This window comes from Notechis scutatus, chromosome 3 (assembly GCF_049901735.1).
Source record: "Notechis scutatus isolate UNSWTSFEM ecotype Mainland chromosome 3, rNotScu1.2, whole genome shotgun sequence".
NCBI classification, from domain to species: Eukaryota; Metazoa; Chordata; class Lepidosauria; order Squamata; family Elapidae; genus Notechis; species Notechis scutatus.
The window spans coordinates 117,919,252-117,935,775 of record NC_142011.1 but is presented as its reverse complement, the minus strand read 5'-3'; the positions used below and the strand labels follow the sequence as shown (position 1 = coordinate 117,935,775).

General features: G+C 39.1%; 1 protein-coding gene across 5 annotated transcripts in view; it reads left to right on the top strand.

The window, feature by feature from the left end:
• Positions 1-491: 491 nt before the first annotated feature.
• The window catches only part of AFAP1 (actin filament associated protein 1), a 53,836-nt gene continuing 37,803 nt past the window's right edge, over positions 492-16,524 (top strand). For 4 of the 5 annotated variants that reach the window (XM_026672553.2, XM_026672552.2, XM_087961068.1 and 1 more), the window contains exons 1-3: positions 492-768; positions 15,099-15,227; positions 15,874-15,971. In XM_026672553.2, the coding sequence (XP_026528338.1) occupies positions 15,101-15,227; positions 15,874-15,971 (225 nt within the window). In that variant the 5' untranslated portion in view covers positions 492-768; positions 15,099-15,100. Of the gene's footprint in view, positions 769-822; positions 1,121-15,098; positions 15,228-15,873; positions 15,972-16,524 lie in introns of those variants that run through there. The other variant, XM_087961069.1, reaches the window with a different exon arrangement.

Here is a 16,524-nt window from a genome sequence, read left to right as displayed (position 1 = left end):
TGGTTGGCAAAGTTGTGTAGAAAGAAGACCCATTTAAATCAAGGAGGGATTTGATACATTGTGTAGGTGAAAGGGGGCAGATACGTAACCCCCCTCCCCCCCATCTGAGGACAAGTTTGGAAGCTTTGGACATATAGAGATGCGGCCATCGGTGCTGGAATACTTTCACTGTTTTTACGTTGCTTCTGTCATCTCAGCAGCAACACTGAAAGGCAACCTCTTCTCTCAACATATATATATATACATATATATATATATACTCTGGTTGACTTTCTGGCTCCCATCTCGGTTTCGGATCATGCTGCAAGTCAAGGCAGCTGCAGCAGCTTCTAACTAGGCGAAAACCACTGGAGACGCCAGGACTTCCTGAGTTTAGGAGCCATGCTTACGTCTCGCTCCCGGCTTCCTGGGCCCGTTGCAGGGGTTGGGAGCCCCCCTTCGCCTTGGGGAGGGGGCGCGGCGCGGCGGCCGCATCCCAGGCAACGTCTAGCGCTTGGAGGGCGTATCCAGGCTCCGTGTGGATGGAGGAGGGCTGTACCGAAGACCCACCACCACTTTTTCTTCAGGGTTGCCCCCTCCCTCCTTTGTTCTCTCGGCCCCGCCCCTCCTACAATTTTGCTTGCCCATTGGCTCATGCAGCTTTCACTCGGGGTGGGGGGACCCGCTTGGTCCCGCTCCCCGACCCTGGGTGAGATTGCTGAGGCGGGGAGCCCCGGCGTTGCCTTTATTCCATTTTTTGCCTCGGCAGCGGCGCGAAACAGGCACCAGGTAAGGGCTTGCGCGCTCCGACCTCAGCGCGTCCGCTCCCTCAAGTCATGGCCGAGCAAGGAAGGAGGGAGTTGCTGCCCGGGAGCCTTCCAGCCCGGAGACAAAAGGCGGCCTTGGACGGCCGCGGCCGGGTGCCTTACTTCTGAATGCCTGACAAGACCCCCAGGTCGAAGGCTGCCCGCTTGTGGCTCTGAGTCCCTGGGCGGTGGGCGGAGAGCAAGATGGGGTCTGCCCAAAAGCTTGCCTTTCGGCCTGCGAGGGGAGATTGCATCATGTAACCGTTCCAGACTGGGCGCGGAAGGCTCTTTGCTAAACTCTCCAGGCCTAAGAAAGCCTCCCGCCGCTTGCCCTGGTAGGTTGGATTGGCTGGCGGGGGATTTGGAAGGCTGACCGACCAAGGAAATACGATGGGCTGCCGCAGGGATAGTCCTTGGAGCGGGAAGTGGGTGCTTTGAAGCAGGAGAGGTTTCGAGAGAAACTGTTCGCAAGCAGCGGTCTCCAGACTTCAAAGTAGGGATGGTACCGATGCTCCGGCTTTGTGTTGAGTGTCCAAAAGGTTGGGATACGTTGCACAAATCTGTGCGTTGCACGCTTGGACAGCAATGTAGCACAGTCAGATTCATAATTAAGAGCCGCAAAATATAGGTCTCCTTGATCTGTTTACGGCAAATGTTGAACAGAGAAAGCAAAAGCTTGCTGTTAATTACAACGGTAGACGTGGAAAGGGAGACGGTAGACGTGGAATTTATGCAACTTTAGTCAAAAATAGATGCAAGTCAAATAGTTCGTTTGAAATAAGTAAGAATTCCGCCTGCTAGAAAAAGAAATACCGCAACTTCTAAAAACTGGTTGAAAACCTTTACAATTATTTTAATTAATGTACTTTCAAAGAATTGCTAGCTTGTGCTAAAGATTGCTGTGTATTATTGTTGTAGTTTTTGCACTAATAAAAAAAAACCTTAGCACTCATAATATAGTATGGTAAAATTAATTGAGCTCAAATGTTGTTTTTTTCTGGGAAAATTTATTTTAATCTTTGGCTTTAATAATGTGATATGCTATATTAACATTTTGTAAAAATTAGTTGAAGAACAACTAAGCTAATGGATAACCACTAGGCTAATGGATAAATATAATATAAACATTACTTCATCAGCTGCAGGAATGGACAGGATCAAGGTAGGCAGATATATAGCAAGCATTCCACATTCATAGTCTAAAAAGCTAGAAAATAGCAACAAAAGGTATGTGGGTTTTTTTAGTGTGCAGAGTACCTGCGATATTTGAGATTACTGTAATAGAATAAATTTTTAGTAGAATTTCCTATTCCTCAAATTTCATTCAATTTGTATTGTTGGAACAATTTCCACCTAAAGGAAACAAATGAATTTCCATTTCAAAAGGCAATAATAAACAGAGTAATTCAAGATAACATTGCTAGTAAAAACAATTGTATAAAAATATTACAGTGAATAAAACATCAAATGAAGAGAGAAGCCTAATAAGTAGAAACCTGTTACATTCATTTCCCTTACATTATCTGTGCTAAAAATTCAATTGTTGATTCTACCTTTCACATATACCCTTGAAACTGAACTATTTGCAGGTAGTCCTCAACTTACAACCATTTGTTTACTAATCCTTGAAGTTCCAACAGCACTGAAAAAAGTGACCTATGACTGGTCCTCAAACTTACAACTATCACAACAACCCCATTGTCACCAGCACAAAATTTGGGAGCTTGGGAACCTGCATCTATTTAACATGGTTGCAGTGTCCAGGGATCATTTGTGCCTTCCCAGCTGGCTGCAGTGATTCGCTGAACAATCATGGCAAAAAGGTCATAAAATTAGGTGCAATTATTTAACAACCATCTTGCTTAGCAATGGAAATTCTGTTCCCAGTTGGAGTCTTAAGTTGAGGATTACCTGCATAGACTTTAACCTCCCGTTACAAATAAAAGGAGATAAATTTCTATAGAAAATCCATTATCCCAAAAACTATGCAACGGTAGAACAGCAAGCTATGTCAAACTTTGCACATTTGTATGGCTTAATAAAGGTATTTTGAAACCCAGAATATGAGTGAAGAGTTAATATCCCTTAAAAAATAAAGAACATAAAATGTGTCACCCTCAAATCTGGAAACAATTGTGGAGAGCAAATAAGAGAAATAATTGTGAATTGGGATATCATTTAAGGATCCTGTAGGAATACGTTGGCAAGAGTTTCTACCTCCCAAGAATCTGATTTTTATCCTCTTTTAATTATTCATCATTTTTCTACTTTCAGTCAAGCAAATATAAATCAGTAGCCAAGATGACTCAACTTAATGTTATAAGTCAGTGATCCCCAACCTTTTTTATGCCGCGGCCCGGTACCGGCATCAGCTGGGCACCGCGGCCCGGTACCGGCATCAGCTGGGCGCCGCCATCTTTTTTTGATGAAAAAGTGCTTCCGTTGAGCTTTCTACCCGGAAAAAGCTCACCGGAAGCACTTTTTCATCAAAAAAAGATGGCGGCACCCAGCAAACCAGCGGCCCGGTAGGACTTGTTCCACGGACCGGTACCAGTCCACGGACCGGTGGTTGGGGACCCCTGTTATAAGTTGTTATGATGTTATATTCATTCTTGCTGTAGCAGGTTGAATACATGTAGGTAGTCCTTGGGTTACAGTGGCAATTTGGATTGGAATTGCTCTGAATTACTCTTGCTAAGCGATGCACTCATAATGTCAAATGGCCATTTTGCTTAGCAACAATCACAGCAGCCCTGATTACCATTGTTAAGGACTGTTTGGATTGTTAAGTGAGAATTTTGTGATCCTGACTTCCTGCCGCTTCCACATGGACATTGCTTGTGGGAAGCTGGCATGGAATATCGGAAATTGGGATCACATAGCTGCAATCTCATAATTGCAAGTTGAGCACTCCAATTATAGTCATGTGATCACATCTCTATTTCTTTATATTGATCTTCATAGTTTTCTAATATTCACTTTTTACATACTTCTTGTTAGAAATGAGTGAATCAAATATGAGTAGATTTATCTTTCCTTTGCTTCATTGAATAGCTGGTATATGGTTCTTTTCCTCTTCTTTTGAACAAAACTAAATATTTTTTCATATTTGTATCATCCTTCAAGTCTCAGTTTGAATGTTTCCTTTTCTGACCCAAGCTCTGTAGTGTCAATCTACCAATCTGTAGTCTTCCTTTATTAACCTGACAGTCTAGATCCCTGTATAGTCTTATTTGCAGATAATTCTGAAACTATGGGCACCGATGATGTTACTGTAGGTAGCAGAGATGGACCAAATCAACATCTTGATTTCTAAATTCAGTAAATGATTTCTAAAACAATAAAAAAAAGGTTAAGGTACTAAGTGCTTGACTGAGTATTACCGAGTTTATGCACTGAAAAAGTGAGGATTCAATGAATATTTATCTGTTTTATTTAACTGTAATTAAACTATCAATACAATATAGTAAAACTTTTAATTTTAAGAAATTTGAAGTATTGCATGCTATTTGCATAATTATGTGAAATATTACATCACATCAATAATTCAGAGTTCTGGAAACCGTTGGTTTTATTATTTAGAGGTAAAATTTGAATTATTGACTGAAGGAATTGAACTATCTGTAAATCATCAGCATATCAAAATCAAAGTAGCTCTCTTAATGATGCTTCCTTTAGGCCAGAGGTCCCCAACTGGTGGTCCACAAGAAAATTTTGGTGGTCCGTGACGCACTCGGATGGAACAGCTACTCTGGGATGGGCCAGTCCTGTGAGTAGGGCTCTGGAACTTGCAACTCTGCAGGAGGTGCAAGGAGTAGCGCAGCCCTTGCTGGCTGGAATGAGGTAATGGTGCTGTTGATGCAAGGGGGAAGGGTGTGAAGGTAGCAGCGCAGGCAGTCCGAAGCAACAGCTGTTGGCAACCCGCGGCTCTTTCTTCCCTCTGCTGTGGCTTCCTGTCGGCTGAATCCACCACTGGTTGGCTCCAGCCCTCACCCACCCCTCCCACTCTCTCCTCACCTCATCATCTCTTGCTGGGTCTCACAGGGGTTTCTTTTGGCCCACTTTGGTGCTGCGCGACTGGGAGATGCACAACTTCCTCTCTGCCCCAAAATGCTGGCCCGGCTGAGAGAGATGAGAGAGAGAGAGAAAGAAAGAAAGAGATGAGAGAGAAAGAGATGAGAGAGAAAGAGAGAGGAGAGAGAAAGAGAGGAGAGAAAGAGGAGAGAGGTGAGAGGGAGAGGTGAGAGAGAGAGAAAGATGAAAGAGATAAAAGAGGGAGAGGAGAGAGAGAGAGAGATGAGAAAGAAAGAAAGAGATGAGAGAGAGATGAGAGATCCTGGTATTTTGTTTTCTTGGAAAACTGGTCCAAATGGTTCTTTGAGGTTGCAGAAACAGGCAGCCAAGCTAAGTGCCTGAAGGACCCTATCCCTTCACTGGGAGTCTAGGCGCTTCAGCCAGCAGTATGCTGGATTCTTAGTGGCCCGCGGGATTTAAAATTATGAATTTAGTGGTCCCTGAGGTCCGAAAGGTTGGGGACCCCTGTTTTAGGCAGTAAGATCTTCATTTCTTTATTGCACCATTTTCATCTTTAATTTTGGCTGCTTTACATACAAGTATAGGAACTTCATTAAAATGTTCCTGTGCAGGATCTTTTATATTTGATGGCCATTGAGAGGTTTAGCCAACAAAAAGGACAATACTTTTAATATACTGGCAGTGCTTGAGCTGTTATTTGAGGGTTGTGAGGTTTTTTTTTTTTTATGTGTGTACCATCCAATCAGTGCTGACTCCAGGTGAGTCTCTGGACAAGTTTTCTTAGCAAGATTTCAAAAGTGCCATTGCTCTTTTCTAGGGCAGAGAGAGAGTGACTGGTCCAAGGTTACTCAGCTGGCTTTGTACTTATGGCAGGACTAGAACTTATAGGGTCATTCCATGTCAAGGTGTCTGGGGGTCCCTGCTCGACCATCACAGTTTTTGATGAAATTTTGTGTGAACATGCACACATAACCCCAATGAACATTGGTGAGGTGTTACATTTGCCAATGCAATACTTGCGGAGATATAGTTATTTGTTTGACCCCATACTGCAGCCTTCTACAGGATGACTCTGAGGTTCCAGTAACTTTGAGAGATAATACCTTTTTTTGAGCTGCAATATTTTCAGGCCAACTTTGTTCCGCATTATCTAGACGGAGATCACTCATGAGAATGTTTTTATTATTTTGTTTAATAGAGCAAAAAAAGTTGTACAAGATGGCCAAGTTTCGTTTCTCTCAACAAAATATTGCTGGAGATACTGTATCTCAAAGTTGCTGAAACCTCAGTCATACTGTAGAAGGCTGCAATATGGGGTCAGACAAATGTGCAGGTTCACACAAAATTTCATTGAAATCTGTGGTGGTTGAGCGGGACACTTTTCTGAAATCAGATCACTTGACATGGAATGACCCTGGTTTCTAAGCCTGATTCCTAACTACAGCACCAAACAGTTGCTCTATAATTGGCTATTATCTTCTAACATTGGTTATATTTTTATTTATTTCTATGGCAAACACTTTCTTAAATAACATGATGGAAGAAAAAATATCTATCCTTTGTAAGAAGAACAAAAAAACATACAAAACATTTTGTTTTTGTTTTTTTATAATGGGTAGATATTTTTGCTTCCATCATGTTATTTAAGAAAGTATTCACCATAGAAATAAAAATATAGACGGAAATATCATGACACATTATACTGTGAGACAAATTATACTGTTTTATTTACTGACTAGTTTTATGATTTTTATAATCTGGTGAGATTATGTATGAATTATGATTTCCAAAAAAATGCTGCTTTGATGCTTTAAGTCTATGCATATTAAGTGTTCATATATTTTCATCATTGGTATCTGAAAGTGGATAGCTTTTTAAAGTATATGACTCTTCGTTGGCTTAGATACAGTATAGCAAATCTGAGGCCAACAGGAGGCTACCCCCAAATTCCTGGGAAATGACAGTCAGTCAGTAAAGAGCTTTTGCTTTTCAGTATCCCTTTTTAATTTATCTTACATCTTCCTATCATCTGAGAAAGAAGATATAATTATTAATGCAGATTATTAATTAGAAGTATGCATGTTTCAGAAATGTTTAAGAAAATGTGCTTCAGCCCTTAGAACATCTGTGTTATTCGTTAAAGCAGTCTGGGTTTTTTTTCTTAGATTTCTGTGGTTGAAAAAAGGAGTCTGCTTTAATAATTTCATTAATGCGTTAATGCTATCGCATCTTTTTATAGTCTCATAGGAGAAAAAAGGTAGGTTGTTTCTAAATGAATGAAGATATGCAGCAAATTCCAAAGTACTTATTTCAAATTATTTTTGGAGAATGTACAGGCTTAACAATTACAACATTTTGTTGAGAAAAAAAGGTGTGGTTTTTTAGAATTAGTTCTGCTTAAATAACGATATTTGAAAATGATTTTACTAAACTCAGAATTGAGATATTTTATTTTCAGGAGAGTTTGTTTTCATTTTGAAGTGTTAATGATTCAAATACAACTTTTTAAAAATATTTAAGAGCAGAACCCAGTTTGAATATTCATTTGCTCAGCTATGAGCTGGGTAAGTTATGTGCTTGGTTGCAAGAGTAAGTTAAATCAGAAGAGGAACTGTCTGAAGAAGATACATTTCCAGCTGGGATCTGTAATTGACATTTTAAAAGAGGGGGAAGTACTATTAGGTCATTCACATTTATGAACAATACAGATAAAGTCCCAAATGATTTGGCAGAAATATTCAATTTTGCTTGCACTTGGCAAGCATACTTATTCTGGCAGAAGCCTCTGCCTTTCTTTTGAGTCTGAAAAAGACAAGCTATTTCTCTGATCTCACACTTAGCTGTGGTTAGTTGTTTAAACAATAGGTCCTTCAGTTCCCCAAGAGACTCCAAAGTAAGCACAGGATCAGAGAAACACGCCTTTCTATGGGTTCCAAAAAAGGCAAACACATTTGTGCTGAATCTGTCTTTTAGTCTGCAATGTCCTAAATTTTAAATGGAAAATATCATTTACAGAACATATACCGTATTTTTTGCAAAATAATTTTCATGTATAAAAACGGCTCAAAATGCTTAAATTTTGGAAGAGGTGCACCTAGTATACTATTTCAAGCCACGAAAAGGGATTTATCTAGGAATACAAAACAATCAGCCTGTTTGCTATCAGAATATATACAGGCATTATTTTTATTTAAGATAAAGGCTTGAGCAGTGGGCAGGAAAATAGCAGGGGAGGATTTCTGAAGAGAAATGCCTAACAGTTCCCTCTCTGTGAGTGTGTGTGTGTGTGTGTGCGCGTGCGTACACACACACACACACACACACACACACATACATGGATGGCTGCATGACAGATTCTGTTCACGTTTATTCCCCTTCAGATTTCCCTTTTCGACACAGAAAGGGAAGTACATTTGGGAGATACATGTTGTGTATACATTTTGAACTTTATTCATGCTTTTGAACATTTGAAGAAGCCCTTTCTGGCTTAGCAGGAAGGACTTAAAAAGATAGTAGGGATTGATAGTCATTTTCTACTGTGAATTCTTCTACAGGTAATCCTTGACGTATAGCTGTTCAAAGTTACAATGGCACTGAAAAATGTGACTTATGACTGTTTTTCATACTAATGACCCTTGCAACATCTCCATGATCACATGATCAAAATTCAGATACTTTGAAACTGTCTCAGATTTATGATGATTGTGGTGTCCCAGAATCGTGATCACCTTTTGTGACCTGACAAGCAGAGTCAATGGAGAAGCCATAGTCATTTAACAGTAGTGTTACTAATTTAACAACTGCAGTGATTCATTTAACAAATGTGGCAACAAAGGTCATAAAATGAGGCAACATTCACTTAACAAATTTCTCACTTAGCAACATAAATTCTGGGCTCCATTGTGGTCATAAGTTGAGGACTATCTGTACTGCTAAATGTGTTTGTATCTCTTTGGGGATGGAAATTAAAAATAGCTGGCATCTGTTTTTGGAGTGGACAGAAGAGATCAGTTTCCACTGCAATTGATAGGTTAAAATTGGTCAAGAGTATGGTATATGAATCTAACTTGTGATTAGTCACCACACTTGAATGACACTAAATAAACAAACCATTATACAACAATTTCTTAATATTTGAATGACATTAACAGTAATTTTTTGCTTTGATTCAGTGTCTGTGCTGTGACATTTAATATTATCTTGGAAGGAAAGACTTCCAATATTTAGAGCTTTAATTAGGTGGCACTGACAGATTACCATACAGATTTCTTTTCTGCAGTCCTTGAAGAACCTTGACCCTAATCAGAGGGAGTCCTCTTAAGGAGAGCTCTGTCCCAAATTGAAAGTGTAAGGAGAAAAAAAAATAAGGTACAGAGAGGCAATATTTTAAAAAGGGAAATTAAACTTAATTTTAGAACAACATACTTAAAAACTTATGAATTTTCCCTGAATTTCTGTAGGGTGTTCTTTTTATAATTTTAGGACTAATCAACTTAATAAAGAACATAATTCATCTCTTTGTGAGTTTTTTAATGCTGATGTTCAGTGCATGGGGAGTTGATCTGATCATTTCTACATGTGCAGATGGGCTACTTCAAAACCTTTCTCTTCAGATGTTTCCTTTATGACATTTTCCCTTTTTTTGATGTAATGAGTTGGTAGTAGCAATGCTCCTTCAGAAGTTTTCAAGAAGAGGCTGCATGGCCAATTACCAGGAATGTTATGTAGTAGATTTCTTACAACTGCAAGGAATCAAACTAGATGACCGTTAGCACATATTCCTGGTTATTTTTTTATTCTTTGATTAACAATTTTTATTTACTAAGATGATCAATTCTGATTGATTTTGTGGCATCAAATTGTTGTTGGCTCTTAACAACCACACAGATTGTGGTAGGGGACTGTTTCTGAGAGATGTGCATGCAAAAACATGTGCTTCCCAGGAGGATCACATAAGTTGTGACTATATCCCACTGCCTAGTTAAAGCAAGCAGAAATCTATTCTTGGACAGCAGTGATAAAGGGAAATGCCGGATGCAGCAAAGGCGTCAATTCATACTGTATAGAATGAGGCAAAGAATCTGAAGAATTGCGCGCAAAAATCACATATACAAAGTGATGGCAACGTTCCCACCCACAATAGTTCAAACTATCCATCCAATTAAAGTTGTATATAATGTCATGTGGGGCATCTTCAGGTGATCTGTCCATTGACCTTGGCCTATTTTGATAAAGAGTAGCACCTGCAAGAAGCATAAACAAGATAAGTTTTTTCCCAATTTATACAGTTCATCTCTAAACCTCTAGTACATTTCCCACACCCACAAAGCCCAATTATTTCACCCCTCCCCCATTACTATGGCAGCTGAAAGATGCAAAGCAAAGGAAAGAAATCTTGAAGGCTGACACAGTGGTAAACCACTCTTGAATGTTTACAAAGAAGACTACATGGATAGATCAAATCTAGTCACATAAATGAATTATCACGTCCTTTTCAAGAACTAGTGGGGCTTGATTCTGCTTAACATCTGAATCCTGATGTGGTCAGACAGATGCTGCCACCTGCTGAAAAGGTCTTTGGAAGCTATAACTAGGCTTTAAGTGAAACTGTTTCCAAACTCAGTGAGATTCCCATGTGGGTAATGGCCTCGTTGATCTTAAAAAAATTAAATAGGATCTCATCTGGTTAGAATGTGAATCCAAGACCACTGGGTAAACCCAAGGTGGAAGGTTAGCCTGGGAAGTAAAAAAAAATTGCACAAAAAGACATGAGCAAACAAGTTATGTAATCTTGCTAAGAAAGCTTAATGAATGTATCACCAGGATTCAACCTTGACTGAGGAATCTTTACCTTATAAGAATGAAGGGAGCTAGCTTGGTAACAAAAGTAGACATTTAGTGATACATGATGGAATTTTACAAACATTTTTGGAAAGGGATATTTGGTCTGGATTATGTTGACTGATGTAATGCTCTGTTCAAGCTGTTCATATATAAACTACACCCGATTGCATTTGGCATACAAGCAGGAGGTCAAATAGGTTCAGTTAGGTGTGGCTTGCATATTTGAAATACCGTGCCAAAGAACCTCTTAGCATCTAATTTCTTTTATACATTGTAAATGAATGCAGAAAAGGAACATTGAGTACTTGTAGTTTTATGATGTTTCAAAAACTTTTCAGAATTCTGAATCATTTTTATTTTACAGAGTATTGAATCATTTGGTAAACATTTTCAATGAAAAATCATACATACTGGGGGACTTCCGGTTTGAGCTTCTTCAGCGACAGACCGAAACCTCATCTCTGCGAGGCTTCGATCTGTGCTCGCCGCTGGAGCGCCCCGAGCTGGCTGGTTTCAGGGCTAAGCCACCCTGTAGAGATGGTGAAGAGGGGGGAGACTGCCAGCAGGGTTGAGGAGAGCTGCATCTCTCCTCCCCAGCTGGCCATTACTATGCTATTTTCAAAAAAGTTTTTTTACTTGTATTTTGTATGTGTGAAAACCGAAATAAAACTTTATTAAAAAAAAAAATACATACTGCAGCTTTATGAAACTGAGACACAGAATAGGACAACGGTATCGCCCTCCTCCCCTACATCAAAGGCACCACAGATAAAATCAGCAAAATTCTCCACAAACACAATATCAGGACAGCCTTTGGCACTGACCAAAAAATAGCCAACATCCTAAGAAACCCCAAAGAGAAGATCCAGCTAGAAAACCAAGGAGTTTATGAAATACCATGCAACAATTGCCTAGCCACATACATTGGACGAACCAACAGGAGAATAAATGCACGCATCGCAGAACACAAGAATGAAGTCAGAAAAGAAGAAAATACTTCCTCTCTTTTCCAGCACCTTAAAGCCACATGACATGAAATTAATTTTGAGGGAACCAAATTAATCTCCAATACTGAACACTTCAACAAGGGAATAATCGGAAGCCATCGAAATAGAGAAACACCCCCATAACATGAATAAACGAGATGATACCTCCCGCCTACCAGACATTTGGAAACTAGCCCTTATCAACAAATGGGTCCCAGCCACAAAAACCAACACTGGACCCAAAACAACACATGACGCCACCACCAATCTTCCTCACCAGACTCAAACCCAAACCCACCCCATAGACGAAAGGCAACTAACTACTGTCCAGAAACCAGACCACGGCTGCATCACCAGCTGCCACACACCCCCGACTCCCAAACCAAGCAAATTGACACACGCCATGAACACGTAGCCAGGCCTCAAACTCGGAGCCAAACCAAAACCCGGAACGTCACATCACAGCCACCAGCTCAGAATCACAGAACTCAGGAGGTTATACCACAAAACCTCAGGATGTTACAACACAGCCAACGACCCAGGAGATTACAGCACAAGACCCAGGATGTCAAAACAATAGAACTCCGAAGGTCATCACACAGCCCATTACCCAGGTTGTTACAACACAGGAAGCTGATAGACACACAGCCAATACCTCAGCCACACATGTTCTTAAGAAAAAGCCAGCCAATCTGCAAACATCAACTCCATCAACCAATAAAGAAATGACAACACAGCCAACCTCCCCACCAGTATTTATAGAGAGACAGCAGCTCCGATCATACTTTGCTCGCACAAGCACAAAGCCAAAAGCACCAGCCTGAAGATGGCGAGTGGGACCTTGTCGAAACGTCGCCAAGATACTCTCAATCTTACATGGGAAAAGACCCGAACACGCCAAGACCTGCATATATATAATGTGTGTGTGTGTGTGTACACACACACACACACACACACACACATACACACACACACACATATGTTCTGTCTTGCCTTTCCTCTTTCCCAAAAGATGAAAGAGTACAAACTCACACAAACACAGGCAGGCAAGCTGGCTCGGACGTCACAGAGTTAATTCTTTGGAACTGATAATATTCTTGGCATTCCAACGCGTCCTGCCTGCCAAGTCCAAACTGATAGTAAATAAAATTTTACTCACAGAAAATCACAAGGCAGTTCACAAAGAAAATCTGAAGTAAGGTTAAACTTTGTCCTGCCCAGGGCTCTGGATTTGAATTAGCAAAAATAGCAGCCATCCTAAGAAACCCCAAAGATAAAATTGACCTGGAAAACCAAGGCATATATGAAGTCCCCTGTGCATCATGCCCTGCCACATACATTGGACAGACCAATAGAAGAATAAGTACCCGCCTGGATGAACACAAAAATGCAGTAAAAAAGCTGGAACACACTTCCTCACTAGTCCAACACATGAAAGCAACAGGTCATAGCATCGACTTCAATGGCACCAAAACCCTAGCCACTATAGAAAACCCCAGCCACAGAATTATCAGAGAAGCCACAGAGATTGAAAAAAGACCTGAAAGCATGAATAGAAGAGATGATTCCACCAGACTGTCAATTATTTGGAAGCCTGCACTCACCACACCACAAGCCAGGCAAACACCTGGGCACAAACAGATCCCCCCTGATACCTCCAGCTCAAACACACCCCAACCAGGAACCCAGATGAAACCTAGCTTCCTAAAAAATGATAGCTGTCCATTTACTCGGAGCCAAGCTGCACTAAAAGCCTCCAATATAGGAACACAATGTTGCCAGCCAATCAAGACAAAAAAAGCCACAAAACAGAAAGAAGATATTAGAAACACCAATCAAGCAGGACACAGCAAACTCCAAGACCAATAAACACAGACCAAGACTCCCAACCAATCAAGATGAAGAAAAAAACATTCTGGCACAGCAGTAGGCTAGCCCCAAATTTAAAACTGAAACAACTGTAAAAGTCTGACTCACAGACGAACACAATACAGAAGCCTGATGATGGCAGAAGAGATTCTGCCGAAACGTTGCTACAACTTTAAAAGCACAACTATAATGACGTGGGAAAATACCCGAACAAAGCTGAATACCATACATTAAGTCTGAAAATGTATAATGTAATAACTTTACATAAAATAGTTACTTGATTTTCTGTAACAAATCAAGGTATTTGTCTCTCTGTGTATTGCATAAACTTCTGATAAGTGTACTTGAAGAGGACGAAATTTTAATTTCAGTAAAAGCACTTTTTATTTAAAAAAAATCTTGTTTGAAACAGATTTCTTGGGCCTGTGATATGTTGGCGCTATTGGCAACATGTTTTGGACTGAGGTGAAAGGATTTAACAAATCCAGTTTGATTATTTCCAGGCATATCTTGATCAAATCTTGATAAAAATGTGGAAACTTCTTTTTCTTATCTTTAGAGTTAGAAGAATTATATGGATAACTTTTTGCTGTGTATATTCTGACATATTTTTTCTGTCACTAGATGTAAAAACACTTAAATATAGTATTTAATAATGAAGTTAAGTATGCAATAGATTAAAAACACAACAAATCAGTACTAAACATTTCAAACTGAAAACACATGACAGTTGAAGTCTTTTTTTATGAAACATTCTATTGGGTAAACATTCTGTTGGCAATATACAGCATGCTGTGAGATTATTAAATTTGCATAACTTTGTCTTAAACAGATGGTGGCAGTAGCTAGTTAAATCTGAAAGAATTCTTTTTAATTTACAAATTATTAAAGAGGTTATTGGCAAGATAAGTAAAGCATTCTCAATGTTGCTCTTGAAGCTTATGTGAATGAATGATGTTTATTGCTTGATCTAAAGGTTCAGATTAGAGCCAAACTTGTATCTAGATATGAAGTTTGCATTCAGAAGTAAGATGCCAGAAATATGAAAAGTTGCTCCTAGGAACTCATGAGTCTAATGGATGCTTCATCATTTGGAAACTTGCCAGCAGGACATAGAGATAATTCTCTTTACCAGCATATTGCTTTTTGAACGTAGAGCAAGCAGCCATAAGTTTTTCCTCCATTCATACTTTTAATTTTGTTAAAAACATCTGAGCCTGACTGAGGGTTATCAGAATTCATACCCTACTGAAGAGTATATAATTACTATTTTATTTAAGTTATAAAATACAACATGTAAATAATCTGTAGAGCATAGGTATCTCTTTAACAGCACACATTTCTCTTCTGTTTAGCTGATTTTGCTTACTAGGATTATTCTTTTTTGGCACCTTGTATAATGTTGTGTACTACAAAAAACATATGATGGATATTTTTTTTTGTGTGTGTGTGTGTGTGAATGATTAGGCAGCTATTAATGATCATTTTAATATATTACAATAGTAATATTTGCTTATAGAACTCATAGATAATAAAATTGTTTTAGGTTCAATTTAGATGCTTTGTTTTTATCTTTCAGCCATGGAAGAATTAATAGTTGAACTGCAGCTGTTTCTTCAACTTCTGGACCATGAATATTTGACATCTACAGTCAGGGAAAAGAAAGCAGTTTTAAATAACATTCTTCTAAGGATACAGGCAACAAAAGGTCAGTGTCATTCTCATACTAAAGCAACATGCAGAGATAGAAACAAAACAACCGAAATCCTCACTCTGCCATTAGATATACTGATTCTGTATTTATGCAAAACACTTTAGAAGTTTTTGGGGCTGTTTTCTTGTCTCCCTATGAGGAGGTTCTGTGGGAGCTGCCTGAAAGATAGATGTCTTCATTATAATTTCATTCTGTTTAAGGTATTGAATTAGGATCAAGGAGAAACCCAGTGCCTTTCTCTCAGGCCAACCTACCTCATAAGATTCTTGTGGGAAAAATGTGGAGGCGGGAGAAAAACTCTATACACTGCCTTAGAGTTCTGGAGAAAAGGCAAGATACATAACTAACAAATACCCAAACAAATGTACTGGACCTTATACTAGCTGGGAGTTTGAGGAGCTATACCCAACAGCTCTGGTGGACGTTAGACTGGGAAAGGCTGCCTTCTCATATAGATTAATGGTTTTGTGTATTGGAGAGTAGTCCTTTTTTCCAGCTTTTGTTTTTCATTTGATGAGATATTCTGGGTTTTTTTTTCCATTTATTTTTTTTCATATGTACTTATGTTTGTATCAGCAGATATTGGGGAAAGTTCCATTTAATATTTTCTATTGTAAATGCATTTTTCCCTTTCCATTAGACTTTGAGGTAAAGGAAAATGTACAGAAACAAGAGATTGCCATCAATTTACCTGCACCACCTCAGATGCCTTTGCCAGAAATCCCACAACAATGGCTGGTAAGTCTGTCACAAGAGATCTCTTTTCTCCTTTCCTCAGTTTTTAAACCAAGCTACACATTTATCTGAATTGATTCCTTCTAAATTATTGTATAAAGAATGTTTCATTTTTTTCAAAGTAATTATTTAATTAAAAGCAAATATTATTCCATCACAAATCGATGTCTTACATTTATTCAAAATTCATTTAAGATCTCATCTAAATATTCACTGTTTTGTTTATTTTATGAAAGATTTCGGCAGATAAATAGTTTTCTTTACAGATTGCTCGCACAAGTTACTCATCTGGTCTGTTGGCTAGTATCACTGAAATAAATTTGCATGCAAAATGTTTTTCAAATTATAATTAGATATTAGGTGATTATTTGTAACGTACTTTATTTCTGTGAAGAAAAGTGAAGGTTTCCCCTGTTTAGTTGTGTCTGACTCTAGGGAAAGATGCTCATTTTTTAGCCGAGAGAGCCAACATTGTCTGAAGGCATTTCCATGGTCATGACTATACACCAAAGGTGCACAGAATACTGTTACGTTCCCACTGAAGTGTTAACCTATT